This window comes from Ornithorhynchus anatinus, chromosome 7 (assembly GCF_004115215.2).
Source record: "Ornithorhynchus anatinus isolate Pmale09 chromosome 7, mOrnAna1.pri.v4, whole genome shotgun sequence".
Taxonomy (NCBI): Eukaryota; Metazoa; Chordata; class Mammalia; order Monotremata; family Ornithorhynchidae; genus Ornithorhynchus; species Ornithorhynchus anatinus.
In genome coordinates this window covers 34151783-34170437 of record NC_041734.1, presented here as the reverse complement: position 1 = coordinate 34170437, position 18655 = coordinate 34151783, and the positions used below count along the sequence as shown (strand labels likewise).

Sequence of the window (18655 nt, the reverse complement as noted above, 5' to 3'; positions counted from 1 at the left end):
CCAAGGCCCCTTACTCTAACGTGGTCCAATTGTGACAAAGTCCAGGGGGACTGCAGGAAAGAAAGAAGAAAATCTTGGCCATAACACAGATTTTCATGAAAAGTGCTGAGTGGGAGTTTAAGGTGAATGAGGTGGAGGAGTTATAGGGAGAATAAGAAGATTATGCAGTGAATTGGGGGAACTGGGGTGATATGTTGATATGTGCACTGCAGCTACAGGGAAATTACAAAAAAAAAAGTCTTGGGGAAAGGAAATTAAAGTTCAGAAAATTTAAAGAGCAAAAAGGAGATTACCTAGACACTCACAGAAGATATCAATGTGGCATATCAGGACAATTTAACTTTCACTGAAATAAAAGTCAGCTCTAGTATTGTGAATCCAAAGTAGACCCTTCCCCATGAGAAGACATAACTGAGGCAACATAATAATGGTGTCTTTAATCCCCTGCTGCATAATTTACTTATTGATGGAGAGTAGACGTCTAGAGGCATTAGTGCACCAGAGTTAGCGCGTCAGCCCATATCAGGAGTTCATTGAAAGGAATATTATAATTTTAATGTACAAATCTAAACCCTGATATATGCTGGGGATTATGGGGTAGTGAAATGTTTGTTAGGCTGAATTGTTTACACAAGGTGTGGTCTTGTGGAAAGAACAAGGGCCTGGGAAGTAGGGAGCTTAGGTTTTCATCATGAATCTGCCACTTGCCTGATATACGACTAGACAAGTCACTCAACTAATCTGTCCTTCAGTTTCCTCTTCTGTAAAATGAGGACTCAATATCTGTTCTCCCTACTATTTAGCGTATTTAGGCTTTGGTAGCATGCTTTAACACCCTAAACCTGTATAATGTGCTAAACTGGTATTAGCTTTAATAATTTAATAATTAGTTTTAATGCTCTAATAATCCACTTCCTCTGTATTTCTCTCCATTATCAGGGGAAAGAGGAAGAGGGATAGGAGGCTAAACTGGACAACAGTGGTTCCATGGCCCCTCATTTTTCAAAGCTTTTTAATTAACCATGTTCATTTTTTTCTGTTTCTTTCTAGGTGAAAATGCCTTTTACCTCTCTCCAGACATCAGAAAACAATGTGATTGGTTCCAAGGTGACCAACCAGCAAAGAACCCTGTGAAGTTTGGTCAAAAACAGCTGTGAGTTATGTTTTGTTTTATTTTTCTCAGTAAGTCTATTCTGAAAATCAAAGCCAAGCCAACTGGAGTTTAAATGTCTCAGAAAAATCCAATCCATATTTTGTAAATATGTCTTTCCTTAAACATTTAATTACAATTTACAGTCTCAGTGTGACAATGCAAAGAGCAGGACCCTGGAAGACAGAGCACCCTGATTCTAATACCACCTCTGCCCCTTGCCTGGTGCGTGACCTTGGACAACTCACTCAACATCTCTGAGCCTCAGTTTCCTCAGGTGTAAAATGGGGATTCAATATCTGTTGTCCCTCCACCTTAGACTATGATCCCCATGTGGAACGATACTTTGTCTGACCTAATTATCTTGTATCTACTCAAGCAAAGAGAACAGTGTTTGGCACAGGGTAAGTGCTTAACAAATACCACATTTATGATTATCATAATCTCAAGGCTAAACCAGTCGCTAAACTAGTATTAGTGTTAATACTTTAATAATTTAATACTCTAGTAAAAGAGACAGTACAATCCCAGTCTTGAAAATGTCCCAAGAAAGAGTTCATTATACATATCAACTCTACTAAAAGTCAGGTAATGAAAACCACACCAGGCAGATGGAGTTTTATTATTTTTTTATGGTATTTGTTAAGCGCTTACTCTCTGTCAAACATTGGTATAAATGCTGGGGTAGATTCATTCATTCATTCAATAGTATTTATTGAGCGCTTACTATGTGCAGAGCACTGTACTAAGCGCTTGGGATGAACAAGTCGGCAACAGATAGAGACAGTCCCTGCCGTTTGACGGGCTTACAGTCTAATCGGGGGAGACGGACAGACAAGAACAATGGCAATAAACAGCGTCAAGGGGAAGAACATCTCGTAAAAACAATGGCAACTAAATAGAATCAAGGCGATGTACATTAACAAAATAAATAGGGTAACGAAAATATATACAGTTGAGCGGACGAGTACAGTGCTGTGGGGATGGGAAAATTAGGTTGGACATGGTACCTATCCTACATAAGGCTCACAGTCCATGAAGGAAGGAAGGAGAACTGAGTCACGGAGAAGTTAAGTGACTTGCCAAGGTCACACAGCAAGCATTTGGCAGAGAAGGGAGTAGTATTGATGTCCTCTGACTCTCAGGACCATGCTCTTTCCACTAGGCCATGCCGCTTCTTTTGAGCATCAAGTCTACAACGTTCCCCAAGAATCCACTCCAAAATTTAAGAATGCTTCTGAGCAGAAATTCTGTTGAGATCCTCAATTCCCGTGCCCCCCAGTTTTTCTTCTGTCTGTGGGCTTAGTGAGATGCTTGTCATCACACTCCACTAAATAAACTTCTAAAGACTTGGAGAGAGTCACTAAACCTCCCTCAATCTTTCCTTCTCTGGCCCATACCATTCTGTCTCATTGCTTCCTGTTTTCTAAGCTTCATTCATTTCTACTATTCTGCTTTGAATTTTCTGCAGGAGCTTTTAGGAGGTGAGGGTGGCTATCTGCATTCACATGATGTTTTTCTGCTGCTATTACTAATAAGCAGCTGATTGTATTTCTTTGTCTTCTGCTTGTGTCTTTCCTGACACCTCCAGTTGGAAGTACTATGAACTAGCACTGAATTCCTAGTGTTTTAAGAAGTCGCCTGCACTACCCCTTTAATAGCTCAAAAAGAAAAACGTACTGGTTAAAAATGTATTTTTTAACAGGCATGTTCCAAATAATGTTACTTCAAGTATTACCACCAAGCCAGTGAGTACAACAACAAAACCTGTGAGTACTACAACCAAGCCAGTGAGTACAACCATGAAACCTGTGAGTACCACAACCAAACCAGTGAGTACCACAGTCAAACCAGTGAGCGCTACAACCAAAACAGTGAGTATCACAGCAAAATCGGTGGACCCAAAGACAGTGGAAGCAAAATCTGGAGCCACAAAATCTGCAGGAGTAAAACAGGTGGCTGCCAAACCAACGGACCCCAAACTGGTGGACTCCAAGCCGGTGGACCCAAAAACAACAGTAACAAAAGCAGCATCCCCCAAAACAGCAGCAGCAAAACAAGTAACCACAAAATCAGTGACCAATAAGCCAGCAGCCCCAAAGTTGATGGGTAAGTACAGCAACTTTCCCCTTTGGCATTTCTACTATGATGATAATGATGATGATGATAGTATTTGTTAAGCACTTACAATGTGCCAAGCACTGTTGTAAGTGCTGGGGTAAATACAAGATTATCAGGTTGTCCCACGTGGGGCTCACAGTCTTAATCCCCATTTTACAGGTGAGGTAACTGAGGCACAGAGAAGCAAAGCAACTTGCCCAAAGCCACACAGCTGACAAGTGGCAGAGCTGGGATTAGAACCCACGACCTGTGACTCCCAAGCCCATGCTCTTGCCACGAAGCCAACACTGCTTCTCAGAGCTACTATGGCTGTGTTAGTAAAAATATTAGGATGAGGCATATGGTAATCTCCTCTCTTATCTACTCATGCATTCCAATTATGATAATTTCCTCCAGCGCTTACTTTTAGAGTAACCATCCTAACCAACCAGCCTTTAGTATTAGCTCAACTAATTTTGAGCAGTATGATTATGGGAGTTTGGTGGAAAATTTGTTTCAAGAAATAAAATGCTGGTCTGCTTTTCTCAGTTTGGAGAACCATCTTTTTCGACCTTTGTATGTACCAAGTGGGCATACATTCTTTTTAAAAATGGGCATTGGAACTTCGTTGGATTGATCCCATTCCCAGACCTACAATGAGAGCCCACGAGGGACCTCTTAATTACCCAAAATATGTAGAAATCTCAGCCTATGTTATACACCAACAGGCTAAACACAGCAGTGCAGATCTATCAATAAATTAATGGCATTTATTGAGGGTTTATTATATGTGCAAAGGAGTGTACTAAGTGCTTGGGAAAGTACAATACAACAGAATTAGCAGATACTTTGCCTGCCCATAATGAGGTCACAGTCTAGAGTATAGATGGGATGAATGTCTTCAAACTAGTTTAACTAAGAAGTGTAAAAGTTGGTGTGGTCCAAGCAAGTTCTATTTTACAAGCACAATAGAAAAAAATAAGGTCACAGCTGTTTTTAAATGAGAATGTCTACAGGATCTTTCTCTATTCCTTATTTCAATTCAAGCCTGACATTTCCAATTCCACTTCTCTATATAGCGTACTTAAATTTTGCTAACATAATCTGTAACCATATTCATAACAAAAAAGTGCCACGAGATGGAATACACTAGTGCATCTGATTGCCAGATTGCCAGAAACCAGTTGTACTCTTCCTTTCCAATGTTGCTTCAGAGCATTTGTTTCTGTCATTTTGAAGGCATGTCCTCAGAAAACAAGTCTCTTTAACAGCAGTCAACAATTACCTGCCTGACCGGCTGTCTGTGAGCCACTTTTCCAGCTTGTCTATTATTTAATCCCCTCTTTAGTTTCCTGAACAGCTAATATCAATAGAGAAACGTTGTTTGGGGCTAAATCATGGGGAATGGCTTGGTAAACCTTTCCTTAAGGTAGCCCCTATTTGATGTTACATGGGCCATCATAAACTTCAGGAGAAATCATTTTGCATTTGTTTATTTTCATTGGCTTAGAACAGATTTCTCCACTCCGCTAGACTTTCCTAAGCACTTAGTATGGTGCTCTGCACACAGTAAGTGCTCATTAAATATGATTGACTGACTGATCATGACCCATTTTAAAATCTCCAGGCCCATTTTCCATAGTTCATCTGGAAAAAATTGGTGGTTTGTTGTCTTATTGCACTTTTGATGATGTTGAATGGTACAGAGATTTAGGTCCAGATTCTTGTTAATAATTACAATGTAACTTGATCTGGCCATTTGTACTAAGTCTGGGTAAAAGAGCAAGTAGTTATTTCTCCAGATAATTTTAGTCAAAAATTTATTGAGTGCTTATGGCAGAGCACTGTACCAAGTGCTTGGGAGATTACAATATAACTGAGCTGTTAGACATGTTCCCTGCCTACAAGAAGAAGCAAAATAGCCTAGTTGATAGAGCACGGGCCTAGGAGTCAGAAGAACCTGGGTTCTAATCCAGGCTCCACTAGTTGTTTGCTTTGTGACCTTGAGCAAGTCACTTAACTTTTCTGTGTCTCAACTGTAAAGTGGGAATCATGACTGTGAGCCCCATGAGGAACAAGGACTGGGCCCAAGCTAATTAACTTGTATCTATGCTAGCGCTTAGTACAGGACCTGGTACATAGTAAACGTTTTAGCAAATACAATTAAAAAACAAAAAGGAACCTTACAGTCTAAAGCATTAATCAGTCCAACCTCTTGAAAACTTTACAAAATCTGTATTTACTCAGATGTTTTTTATGCACATCTTTCCTGATTTTAACCTATGTATTTGGGTAAAAGAAACCAAGCATCATTTTCATTCTATATGTTCTCCTTTGATTTGAACTCTAGCTAAGGGCTCAAGAGAAATCCAGGTATTTGATATCACTGAAAACAGTGCCAAGCTCCAGTGGGTGAACCCTGAGCCCTCAAGCCCTTATATTTATGATATCACCATCACCTCAGCCCATGACCACTCCTTAGTCCTGAAGCAAAACATAACCAGCACCGAACGAGTTATCGGAGGTCTCCGTACCGGTCAGAAGTACCAAGTAGTTATCACTGGTTATCTCAAGTCCCAGGCCAGAATATCCTATGCAGGAAGCTTCACTACAAGTAAGTTACCCCTTGGATAAAATACATTTATTTCTGTTTCTAGGATCCAGTGAGGTTTTTCTTCTTTGTTGGAGTGAAATTGGATAATAACTATGTAACAAAAAATGAGGGTCAAAACCAGCCCTGTTGGAATTTAGGGTACCAAAAGGAAGATATGCAGTTAGGCACTGCATCCTAGATCCAGATGAGAGTACTTTGGAGGCTCCAGCAGCCAAAACTGAACCAAAATCCCAAGCCAGGCAAGATTAAAGACAGGATTTAATTAATAACACAGATGGGGGAAGATGGAACAGAAGATCCTGAAACTGAGATTGGATAGAAAATATTTGCAACCAGTGATGTTTAAGACTCTTAGGGCTAAGGTTTATTGGAGTAAGAGCGCACGTGCTAAACCAAGAGAAAAAGGTTGGAAGATAAGCTTTGCTGCAAAATAGCCCCTTTTGACCCCAAGTATAGCTTGGGTGGAGAGAAATTCCCACATGTAGATCTTCTCTGGCTGGATCATGTGGAGGGAGAGAGAGATGCATCACAGTTAACATCCAGTCAGATCCAGATCTCTCAGTTCTTTTCACTCTGTTCACATGAGAGTTCAGTTCTACCCACAAAGGCATTATCCCTGTCCATAATGAGCTTACAGTCTATTATTATTATTATTATCATTATTACTAACTAGACATTGTCTTCCCCTCCCAGACCTTTCAATCTAATTTTCTGTGTACGAGTTGCTTGGAGACTAGATCAGGGAAGTTGACAAATTGTCCTTGGAAGGATCAATTATGAGAAAGGCTTTTCTTCAATCAACTCTACTGGACCCTAAATTTTCAGTATCATTCCTTTCCAGATCTTTAGCAGTAAATTCGAATAGAAACTTCACTTTCATACATTGCTAGGCATGTGGCTTTGATATTGCTTGAGCTAAGTGACTTCCTTTTTGCTGAGTTACATTTGTTTTGCTTTCATAGAAAAAGCACAATCATCACCCCCACCACCGGCACCACCTAAGTCAGCTTCCACATCAACGGTAAATCTAATGGTTAACACGGAACCTTTGGCTGGTGCTGAAGCAGGTGAGTTTCTCCCCTGAGAGTGAGTAGTTTCATCAACTCTGTTCACACAAACCAACACTCTCCTAGGAGTCTCTGTCCTCTCAATTTGAGCAAAGCTACATTTTCCCCAAGATTAGGCCCAGCCCTAGTGGGAATAGTTGATCTGGGTCAGGCCAGTTGTTCTCAATCCAATCTTTCCCCACCTGAGAATTCTAGTAGAACTGATGGAAAATTATTTTGGCCTGTGTCCAGCTGTCTATCAGCAGGTTTGCTTCAGTTAAACAGCACTCATTTGTTCTGCACAGTTTGGGATTGGAGCTGATTTGGGGTACGTTTTGGGGATTCTCTAAAGGACCAGCTATGAAACATCTGAAGGAGGCCCCAATTAAAAAAAAAACAATTCATGTAGCCCTTTGGGACTTAACAGTAGTTAATTTTCCAGGCCTGCTTCCCATTACATGCCTTATTATTAAGCGTTCTTTAATCTCTACAGCACTAGGATTTGTACCTCATTTTATAGCACACTTTTAATTAGTTAGAACCTAATCAGAGGTTAACTGTGGTTTCTGTGCATTTTCTTTCTTTATTATTTTTCCCATGTTTGAACACTGCTGCTTTCCTATGGCACCTGGGTAAAATAAATCCCACTGAATCCCACATTTACTGATGCAATAGTCATCAAAAGATTGTAGTCATAGTTTATTGCTTTAGTTTATGCCATTAAAACAGTGGATAATGCTTACAAATATGTTTCTGTTAAAAATGTAGTGTTGAAAAAAAATTTATATTTAAATAAGAATAAAAATGTTAGAGAAATATAGGAACTATTAATGCCAAATAACCAGGAACAGGAAAGTTCCAAAAATGATTGACACTATTCATCATTACTTGATATTTATTCATCACCCATTACATGCATGACATGATAAAATGTATAAAAGGAAAGCTTGTCTTTTATACTATATATATATATATATATATCCTATTTTATCACTCAATGCATTTATTAAACATCTACCTGTACACAATACCTTGAAATCTACTAATCAAGATGGGCCAGTAGCTGGTTTAAATTTAGAAAAATAACATTTTGCTTCCAATGAAATATTTCCTAATGCATCTCATTTTCACCAAATATTTCTCAAAAAATGTTCATTTCTCCATTTCGTCTTTTCAATGAACTGGACATCTTTCCTTCATTGCATGTACAATAACTGTAATGTGTTTGCCTATTTCCTACTCCATTCCTCTTCTCAGGCTGACATTAGTGGTATTAACTAAAGACCTCTTTGGAATCCACTTATCTCTTTTGGCAATATCTAACCAGTATTATTACACATTGCTTAAACATTTTAATTCTCCATTACTTTGCAAACTAAACAATGAGATGAATAATGTGTTAGCTGCTTATAATTTTTTATGACTATTATGGTCTAGGGCTAAACTATGGCACTTAAAGGATAATGAAAGAGTGCAAGCAAACTGAAGAATATATAATTGTTCATATGCAACAAATAATATTTTATATAATTACATACTACTGATGGATGTAGCATTGGAAATCTGTTGTTGCTTTAGCATAGGGTTTTTTAAGAATGTAAAATTATTACATTTCAAGTCTCTTGGAGCTAGTCTAACTAATGAAGGGCTTTCAAAAATATAACATGTTGTGTTTTTGAAGCTACATGCACCCATGGGAGAGAATCTGCAAGATTTGTTCCTTCTGCACCAGGGGATTGGGGGATTCCAAAATAAATCGTCTTTTCCTTGCTAAGATTTTGTAGGAATAATACATTGAAAAAGTTTAAGGAAATTTCTTCAAAATTAAAAAAAATGATTAAAGGTGCAAGACAGAGCCAAGACGTGGGTCCAGTTAGGTTACCTAGATCCAGGTTGTTCTCAGGATTATAGCAGAATGCAACCACAGAGTGTGGTTCAGTTTCTCAAAGGTTGGGACAGGATCAGAATACAGTTGAGTAATCAATCATCTGTGGGTCCATGATAGGAATTGACTCCTAAATCCATAGGGAAAAATAGCTTGTTCTGATCATTTCTGCTCTTGTTAGTCTTGGAGATTTTCCTCTCTCCCTTCAAGTTTACTTGTTAGGCAGACATATTCCTTCCTTTTTCTTGTTCCAGGGGTTCACTGGAAAGAGGTGATCAAGTGGAAATCAGGGACAGGGCTTGGTGGACTTTTTATTTATGGTATTTGTTAAGCCTTTACCATGTGCCAGCCTCTGTATTAAGCAGTGGGGTATATACAAGCTAATCAGACTGGACACAGCCCCTGTCCCATGTGGGTTCACAGGTGTAATCCCCATTTTAGAGATGAAGTAACTGAGAATTTAAGTGACTTGTTCAAGGTCTCAGAGCAGACAAGTGGTGGAGGTCAGGTCCTTCTGATTCAAACTTATTCAGTCTCTTCCATGAAACCCATTGGGGTGGAGAAACTGTAAATTTTGGTCACTAAACTATCTATGCTCTATGCATTAGTGTCAGCCTCTTAAATTGATCAGAATTTGGAAATCATTTGCATGGTTAATATTCAAATCTCTCCAAAAAAGGCAGAGGAAAAATAGTTCTGGGAGTTATGTATATTCTCAGTCACATGAATTTATCTTATAGAGTAAATACTAAAAATAAGAGAAGCAACATAGCCTATTGGAAAGAGCATGGGGCTGGGAGTCAGAGGACCTGGGTTTTAATCCCACCTCTACCTCATGTCTGCTGTGTGACCTTTGCCAAGTCACTTAACTTGTATTAGTCTCAAATGTAAAATGAGGATTAAGACTGTGAGCCCCACGTGGGACATGGACGGTGTCCATCGTGTTAGATTGTATCTACGCCAGCGTTTAGTACAGTGCCTGGAAACTAGTAAGCATTTAACAAATACCATTAAAAATAAAATTAAAATACCCATTTAAAATGGATTAGTTCTTAAAAATGTCCAGTTTGCTAGTACCTAGCTAATATTTCTTTGCCTGTTTCCAAGACCATTTTAGTTTATATGAAGGATTATATTCTGGAGACCATTTTGAAATGAAATAATTTGATATTTTCTTTCACACAACCTGGGAAAACAAATTTTTAAATTTGAAGAGACGGATGTGAAAAAATTATCTTCATAGGGGAAATTAAGTTCACTTAGTACAGATAAGAAGGTGGTAACTGCTTTAGGGACTGAGAAGATTGTCTTTATCATGTTTATGATTGTGTCAAATACTGCAGAATGATGAGGCAGCTTTCCACAAAAGAATTAAGATTTTTTATAAAACCATTCTCATTAAGTATTAGCTTCCTAGGGTTTGCATTTCAAACTCAAACAGCAGGAATTGCATTTACCCTTAGTTGTTTTTTTCCTCACTTCTTTAAGGCAGTTAGAGTGGGCTTGGTGCTTTCTTTTGGTAATGAGTTTATTTTCAATTTTTAGAATTACTCCTTTTAATTAGATACATGGTTCCCAGATTTTGTGGAACAAGAAGAGTGTGTTTACCTGCAGGATAAAATAGTAGGTTTTTGCTTTCCTAGCCTCACATCCTTGATCCACTGAATTTTACCATTAATATTGAAAAGAACTTCAAACCATGACATTGCAGAATGTCCTGAAGTTAGAAAATAGTGACCCCTAAAATGGAGACTAAACATTTTTTCCAGAATCCCCTACAGTTACAGCTACAGCTACAGTTCCCTAAGTTTCAGCAAAGTGGCAAAGTTCTACATCCCCCACAATCTCAGATGCATGAGGCAGGAGCTTAGCATGTTTTCATTTCCTTGCACAGTAAAACTGCAATTCTATAGACCATAGGTGCAGGTAGGAAGTCTCCTGTTTGTAGTATTTGATTTTTTTTTTTTTAGACATTCTCCACTTTTATTTTAGCCTACTTGCTCTTATGACTTTTAGCCATTCCGAATTGTAACTTGTATCCATAATAATGTTTGCGCATTTTGAAATTTAGATTTGACAGATCCTTGTTTGCTGGATTTTGACATGGGCACCCAGTGCAAAGACTATGCGATTAGATGGTTCTTTGACCACAAACACAAGATCTGCACACAGATTTGGTATGGTGGGTGTGGTGGTAACGCCAATAGATTTGAGACAGAAGCTGATTGCATTAACAGGTGTTTGGGATCATGTAAGTACACCTGAGACTTCCAGTCTGGTGCTTTACTCTTTTATCAAATTATCACCATTCCGATCAGCAAGATATGATTGCTATGAACAACACCACACCTCTTTTTTTTTTCTGCAGCAACAGAGAGAGTCATGCAGCAGCCCCTACTTGATGAAAACTTATTGTCAGGTAAAAGCAGAGAGCGGTAAATGGAGCAGACTTTTTTTTTAGCTAGGTGTGTCTGCAGTATGTGTGCCATTGTGGTGTAAATCATCACATCATTCATCCGAATGTGTGTTGTTCACTGGCACACATGGTCACCAAAAAGGTCCCATGTTTTGTTGGTACAGACCGTCTCAACTGCATGCAATCACTAAAAGAAAAGCCTTTTTGCTTCATGTATTAATGACAGTTTTTTTTTTAAGAATTGACCTGATTTTGTGGCTAGCATGTGACCATTAAAAAAAATCATCAATTCTTCCCTTTTAACCAGTTCATCACTAATCCAATTTGTTTTATTCTTGAGTCCTCATTCAGGCTCTTCCCCTTTAGGAAAACCATTTACTTGACAAAAGAAAGCAGTCTACATTCTACTGACAAAGATTAGGTTGTTATTCTAGCTGAGAGCCAGAAGGCTGTGTTTCTCAAGAGGGAATATAATAATAATGATAATTTTGGTATTTGTTAACCACTTATTATTTGCCAGGCACTGTACTAAGCACTGGGGTAGATACAAGGTGAGTAGGTTGGATACACATGCAGCCCACAGTCTTAATCCCCATTTTGCAGATGAGGGAACTGAAGCAGAGAGAAGTTAAGTGACTTCCCCAAGGTCACAAACCAGACAAGTAGCAGAGCTGGGTTTAGAACCCAGGTCCTTCTGATTGCTAGGCCCGTGATCTATCCACTAGGCCATTCTGCTTCATATATAGACATATGACTGCGATCACTAGAAGTGCCTCAGTTCTGTGGAGTAGAGAACAGATGTTTCAATATAAAACCTCTGGATTATGTTTGATATTATGCTAGGGAGGGAGAAAAGCCAATATTTCCTAAATTCATTCAATCATATTTATTGAGCACTTACTATGTGCAAAGCACTGTACTAAGCACTTGGAATGTCCATCAAAGACACATTATTATTTTTATTATTCCTGATTTATTATTATTTCTGATCATTATTATTTTATTCCTGATTATAAAACACTTCAAAATATAATTAGGGAAGAGATGAACAGTAAAGAAAGCCCAGGCATTACAACCAGAAGTAAATTAAACTAGAAGGAAAGGGGAACTACACCACATGTAGGAGGGAATGAGAAATCAGGATAGGAATGGGGAATCCAAGTATTTTTAGGTTCTCAATGCTTTAATAAAAAAAAAAGTCAGCCATAATTTTGAGAATATCTCATTCTTTATATGGCCTAGTATAACCATGAGCCTGGAAGCTTGTAATATAAAGTCAGGTGTGTCATGCTGCTCTTTCATTTTCTACATTTGAGGGAAGTAAGAATGATTATCTTTTTTGACTGTTTGAAAAACTCCCAGGAAGTGTGAAGCTAAAATAGTTAGCCACAATTTCACCTGGAGAACAGAGAAATGGGACAAGTTATTAGAAGAATTCCTGCAAAATATCTCTTTAGCAGCTGTATTTCACCTGATCATAGATTTACTTCACTTTATTTTGCTCTGTAAAAATCCATCTAATGAGTATCAATCTGAAAGAGGTTCCAACTAAATTTCTGGTACTCCCAGAAATTCCCTAAGCAAAAAGGAGGGAAGAAGATACAGGGCAATGACTAGATCTAAGAAATCAAAAAGAAATCAAAATTAGAATGGAGAGGTAAAAGTGGCATAGCCTGAATACAGAAAGGAGAAGTAGCTATGAGCCTAGTAACTAGAGCAAGGGCCTGGGAGTCACAAGGATTTAGATTCTAATTCCAGCTCCACCACATCTCTGCTGAAGCACCTCTCTTACTTCTCTGTGCCTCAGGTTATCTTATATATAAACGGGGATTAAGACTTTGAGCCCCATGTGGGACATAGACTGTGTCCAAACTGAGTAGTTTATATGTACCCCAGTGCTTAGTACAGTGCCTGGCACAAAATAAATACTTAACAAATATTACTAAAAAAAGGAGGATGGAAGATGAAATTAAGTAGAAGCCACAGTTTCATTTCCAGATTTCTGAAATGCAAAAGAAACAGCTCCTAAAAAAGGAGAACTCAGACTTGATTGTTGCTGCTAGGAGATACAAATTGAATGCCATCAAGCAAAATGGACTGTGCCCCTCCCTAAAGAAACTCCCTTGTCAATTACTTCCCAACATGGCACATACTATGCTGTTGCTATCGTTTATTAATGCAATGACTATTCCTTACATGGGAATAGACTCTGTGGAGGCAGAAAAGCTAAAAAGGAGACACCACAGAAATCCATGTGCCAACTTTATATCGGCCAGAAGAGGAAAGATTATAATTCCAGTTGGGTTTAGTCATTGGCAGGATCTGTTCTTATTAAGGTCCCCCGATTCTAATCCATGGTTTAGAGCAGATGATTCAATACAATTAACAAGGCACTTTTCCATTGGTCCTCAAGCTGGCATTAGAGTGAAAATTCTCCAAATGAATTAATGTGTTAGATTTTCTAAATCAGTCTCTGAAAATGGAACTGAAGGAGAAGTGGCAAGAGAAACTAGGGTAAAGCCATTCTCCTCACCCCTTTTCCAGATAAATGTGGCTGCTGATATCAAGATATTCAAAAACAAAGCAAAAAGCAGAACATCAGACCACAGGCAGAGACACTGAGGGACATTTCTATGAACCAGGAAAGTGAGCAGCCTCTTGGTTAGTTTTGAGCAGCAGCCAATGAAGTGACAATAAGCAAAGAAGTAATAATTTTCTAAAACAATTAGAAGAAAAAAGACTGATGAAATGCTAAGGACTAAGAAATATTTTTTACAGTTTTACAAATTAGTATGTGAGCTTTCCATATTTAATAATTGTACTTACTATGTGAGAAGCAATGTAATTATTGCTGGGGTAGATGCAAGATAAGTAGGTTCTACAAGGGGCTCACAGTCTAAGTAGGAGGGAAAACGGAAATTGCATCCCCAGTTTGCAGATGAGGAAACTGAGATACAAAGAAGTTGTGACTTTCCCAAGGCCATAGAGCAGGTATGCAGCAGGGCTGGGATTAAAACTCAGGTTCTCTGACTCCCAGGCCTGTGCTCTTTTCACTAAGCCATGCTGCTTCTCATATTTTTATTGCCACAAATGTGCTGTGCAATCATTTAGAGCATCTTGTTTAAAACCAGTTTTACTTAAAATATTACAAACATGCTAATGGCAGTTTTGACTATAATTTAGGTACAAATCGCTGGTCAGGCATCCCTAGCCCCCAGAATGTGAAGAAGTCGATTTGGAAAATGTAGATAATTTCAGTTTCAAGCAGTAGATTTTTCCTAAAATCTCAAATTACATTTTGGCAGAAACAACCTGACATAGAATGTTCAATCAGAATGACTAAATATGGTTCAAACATTTAAGAACGCAGTAAAAAGCCCATCAAAATCAAGAGGACACTTAGTTATCATAGTCCACATGAACTGGGGTGAACTTTGCAATTAGCAAAATTTCAAATAGAGGCAAAAAATATTTACTAAAATATATATCTTGTTTCTAGGAATGCAGAATTTCTTTGAACTATCATAATGAAAAAAATACCTCTTCATTACCCAAGTAGAGTTGAGGATTTTGGATACTCTATCCATTTTTATTTCAGTCCTTCCCAGAAGGCTTTGCCTTGATTCTGGTCCTTTCTTCCTTGATTTCTCTGTGCAATTATGCTGTGTATTTTGAGTTTCCGAAGAGTGATTTCTAAAAAGGATGACTATTTGAAGATGCTAGAACAGAGATTCTCAATCAGGGTATAAGCGCTGGTGTGGGGATACTTCAGAGAGGTGTGGAGTTGAAGGCTATTTCAGCAAATCAGTTCCTGCTGCTGAGGAACTGCTTTGCACTGGACTTGCACCTAAAACTGCAAGAATTCTGGGGGCACAGTGAGAAATGGAGGAGCAGCAGTTAGAGCAAGTCAGAAGAGAAACTTCTCCCATTGTTGGGAGCACAGCAAGAAGCTCAACTCAGCCTGAGAAGCATGGACAGTCAATGGCAATAGAAGAATTCGCAGGGAATGACCGCAGCAACAGCAGAAACAGTTAAAACAGTTTCTCTACTCACCAGCTCTGGCTGCTACTGCTGCTCCACTGCCTTGACTGTGGCTCCAGGGAGGAGAGAAAAAGAGGGAGAGAAAGAGAGACAGAGATGGGTGCTAGGGTGAACTGGGGTGTTGAGTACCAACGACATGTGAGAGGAATGGCTGTGAAGAAGGCAGTTCCTTCAGATAAATCTCAAGGATAAAAAAATCTGAAAACCCCTGTGCCAAATAATCACTTTAAGCAACAGTGAATCTGCTGCCTTACTCAGTTTCAGAAGTGTGCATGGTTTGATGAAGAAAAACAAATGACAAAATTCAGGAACTCTGCCCTGCCACCTCTGTGTTCTCTAATTATCATTGTGGCTGAGTCTCCGGACTTTGCTAGGGCGCTTCTATGCTTTGAAGTAAGAATGATTCTAACCATTCCCAGTAGACTATTTCAGGGAATAATAAACAAAACTCTTCTTTGATGTGGGAAATAAATAAGAGTAGCATAGCCTTTCACCATGAGAATCCTTTCTATATAAAGTGAGGTCTTGAAAAACAACAGCTTTAGTGAAAACTGAACAAGAGAAATTTTCCTTAGACTATTTAATCCATATAAGTGAGGTCTAGAAGATTTGGTGCTTGCAAAATTTTTATTCCTAGCCTCATGGGGAGAAAATTATTGATTATATTCCTTCTTTGGTGCTTTCCTCTGTTTTATGTTCACTGGACACAGAGGTTCAAAGAAATGTGAGCCCCATGTGGGCCAAGAACTGTGTCCAACCCAAGTATCTTTTATCTATTCCAGCACTTAGTACAGAACTGGGCATGTAATAAGTGCTTAACAAATACTACAATCATTAATATTATTATGTGGAGGGCATCCAACTATTAATTTTATCCCCTTGTATCATCTAGAAAGAATTTTCCAGGGGTCCAGGGCCCATTCTTGGGCTGAGGGACTTTATGTAATGCTTTGTCAGACCTCTGGTAGCTAGGTAAGGTTCAACATTAATGGGACCCTGACTACCCATTATGGGTCACCATGACACGAATAATGAAGTGCTCTCTCCTGCTCCCACTTAGAGGGTTGGGTGGCCACACTCCCCAGCCCTTCATAAGGGTTTAATCCTCCATTCATCGTCAGTCTCTGACTGGGTAGCATAGTCAGAAGGTCATGAGCTCTAATCCCTGCTCCGCCACTTGCCTGCTGTGTGACCATGGGCCAGTCGCTTCACTTCTCTAGGCCTCAGTTACCTCATCTGGGAAATGGGGATTCAGATTGTGAGCCCCATGTGGGACAGGGTCTGTGTCCAATCCAATTTGTACCCATCCCAGTGTTCAATACAGTGCCTAGCAACTAGTAAATGCTTAACAAATACTGTAATTATTATTATTATTAGACACAGAGTGATAGAACAACAGTACAGCAGACATGGCTGCCCCTTGCCACTATAACACCTTGGGGAAGAGTAGGAGGGTCTCCCAAGAGCTGTGGAAGCTTCTTCCCCATCCCATCTTTCCTCTCCCTGTCCCCTCCCCAATCCTGCCACCACCAATAAAGCTTGCCTCTAACCGCCTCCTCACCCCATCACTGGCTCTGAAACAGCAGGACACACCCTTCTATTACAATCTCTCATTTTCCTGCTGGAGGATCCAACATGGGGGACCAGGGTAACACATCCACTCACATCACCCCCACAATCTCCTGGCTGTGAGGGGGAAGACAGTGTGTCCTTGGCAATGGGAAATACTATTTTTACTTGTTGCCCCCATCAGAAAACAGAGTATTTTGAAATGAGTGAAACTGAATTTTTAAGAAAGAGCATTCTGGATGAAAATCGACCCCAGCGTTTCTTGGAAGCATGGAAGCACTGTGAATTTCATTTTTCTCTCTGATATTTAAGGATGCTTAAAAAGCTTGCTGCTGGATTCTTTTGAAGATATATATCTTTAATTTTTATGGTTTAAGGAGATACTTTCCATAATTCAAAATCATCTTGCTGCATAATGTTTTGTCCTTGTGAATCACACGGTAGCATTAGCATCTCTGTCTGGATGTCTGTTTAATTTTGCATGCTACGAAGATCAGGGACTCATTGATCTTCGACATTCTGTCACCTTTCTTCCTCAAGTCATAGCTGCATGTAACTTATAACATGAAATGTCCAGTTCTGAATCTCACCATTTCCTCTGAACTGGACTTCCAGTAGTTTGTGGCAGGAATAGTTTCTCAGAACCCTCTGACCAAGAGTGGGGCCTCTCAAGAAGGGCTAGTTCTACCCTGCAGGGAAACAGAGGTATTTGCTTGGGGAGCTATTTGGGCAGAGTTGTCTGTCTCTCTTTCTGATGTATTTGTCTCTCCCAAAGAGTTCAACTGCCTTCCTAGCTTCTTTCATTTGCTGAAGTATCCAAAATGTCTTAGACTCCTCTGCTCAAAGGTAACTGACATTTTGGCTCTCAATGGAGGTTATCCCTAGACTGCTCCTACTGAATTCTGTTTCCTGGGAGAGAAATTAATCTCCCTTAGAGTGGCACTGAAGCAGAGCGAGAGGCAGAGATATTTACCTATATATTTCAAGTGGGTTAGGGGAGACAGACTGGTAGGTAAATGTTCCCTTGGCTAAAAGAGGGAAAGGTGCCTCCGCTTTTGTTCCTTTTACCCTCAAACCCCTGACTTGGCAGTGATGGCTTTATTCTATTATTATTTTCCTGTCTTCTTTAGTTAAAGAAATTTGTAAGTTGAAGAAGGAAGAAGGAACATGCAGGAAATTTATCTTGAAATGGTACTATGATTCAGAAACCAAAAGCTGTGCACGGTTTTGGTACGGTGGCTGTGGGGGAAATGAAAACAGATTTAATACTCAGAAAGAATGTGAAAAGGTTTGCATTCCTGGTAAGTGATGGTTTTTCTTTGCTTAAACACCTGTCAGTTTGATCAGCCAGTCAGTTTACCACTTCTTACTGAGTGCCCACAGGCAGTATTTATAATAGGTACTTGTTACATGTTGAAGAATGGTCCTGGTGTTTGAACTCAAATAGCATTTAATCTAAAACATTTAAAAATCAACAGATATAACAAAATCAACAATGCCAATATTTCCTTTTGGATTAGGCAGATAATTAATATCAGTTTTCAAAAATATGTATAACCTAAAAGATGGACAGAATTCAAGCAAAGGGTTTACAGCTATGTTAGATAGAACAATGTATTTGGAGCCAACTAAGTGGAAAAGAAGAGAGCGTGGCTCAGTGGAAAGAGCCTGGGCTTGGGAGTCAGAGTTCATGGGTTCAAATCCCGGCTCTGCCACTTGTTAGCTGAGTGACTGTGGGCAAGTAACTTAACTTCTTTGTGCCTCATTTCCCTCATCTGTAAAATGGGGATCAACTCTGAGTCTCATGTGGGACAATCTGATTACACTGTATCTA

At 39.2% G+C, this 18655-nt stretch overlaps 1 protein-coding gene across 9 annotated transcripts in view; it reads left to right on the top strand.

Annotated features, from left to right (window-relative positions):
* Positions 1 to 18655, top strand: part of COL6A3 (collagen type VI alpha 3 chain) — a 117239-nt gene that overhangs the window by 96016 nt on the left and 2568 nt on the right. For 7 of the 9 annotated variants that reach the window (XM_029069575.2, XM_029069571.2, XM_029069576.2 and 4 more), the window contains 7 exons: positions 1051 to 1153; positions 2856 to 3259; positions 5601 to 5864; positions 6827 to 6931; positions 10867 to 11046; positions 11164 to 11214; positions 17952 to 18122. In XM_029069575.2, coding sequence (XP_028925408.1) covers positions 1051 to 1153; positions 2856 to 3259; positions 5601 to 5864; positions 6827 to 6931; positions 10867 to 11046; positions 11164 to 11214; positions 17952 to 18122 — 1278 coding nt within the window. The remainder of the gene's footprint in view (positions 1 to 1050; positions 1154 to 2855; positions 3260 to 5600; positions 5865 to 6826; positions 6932 to 10866; positions 11047 to 11163; positions 11215 to 17951; positions 18123 to 18655) is intronic. The other 2 variants (XM_029069572.2, XM_029069574.2) reach the window with 2 other exon arrangements.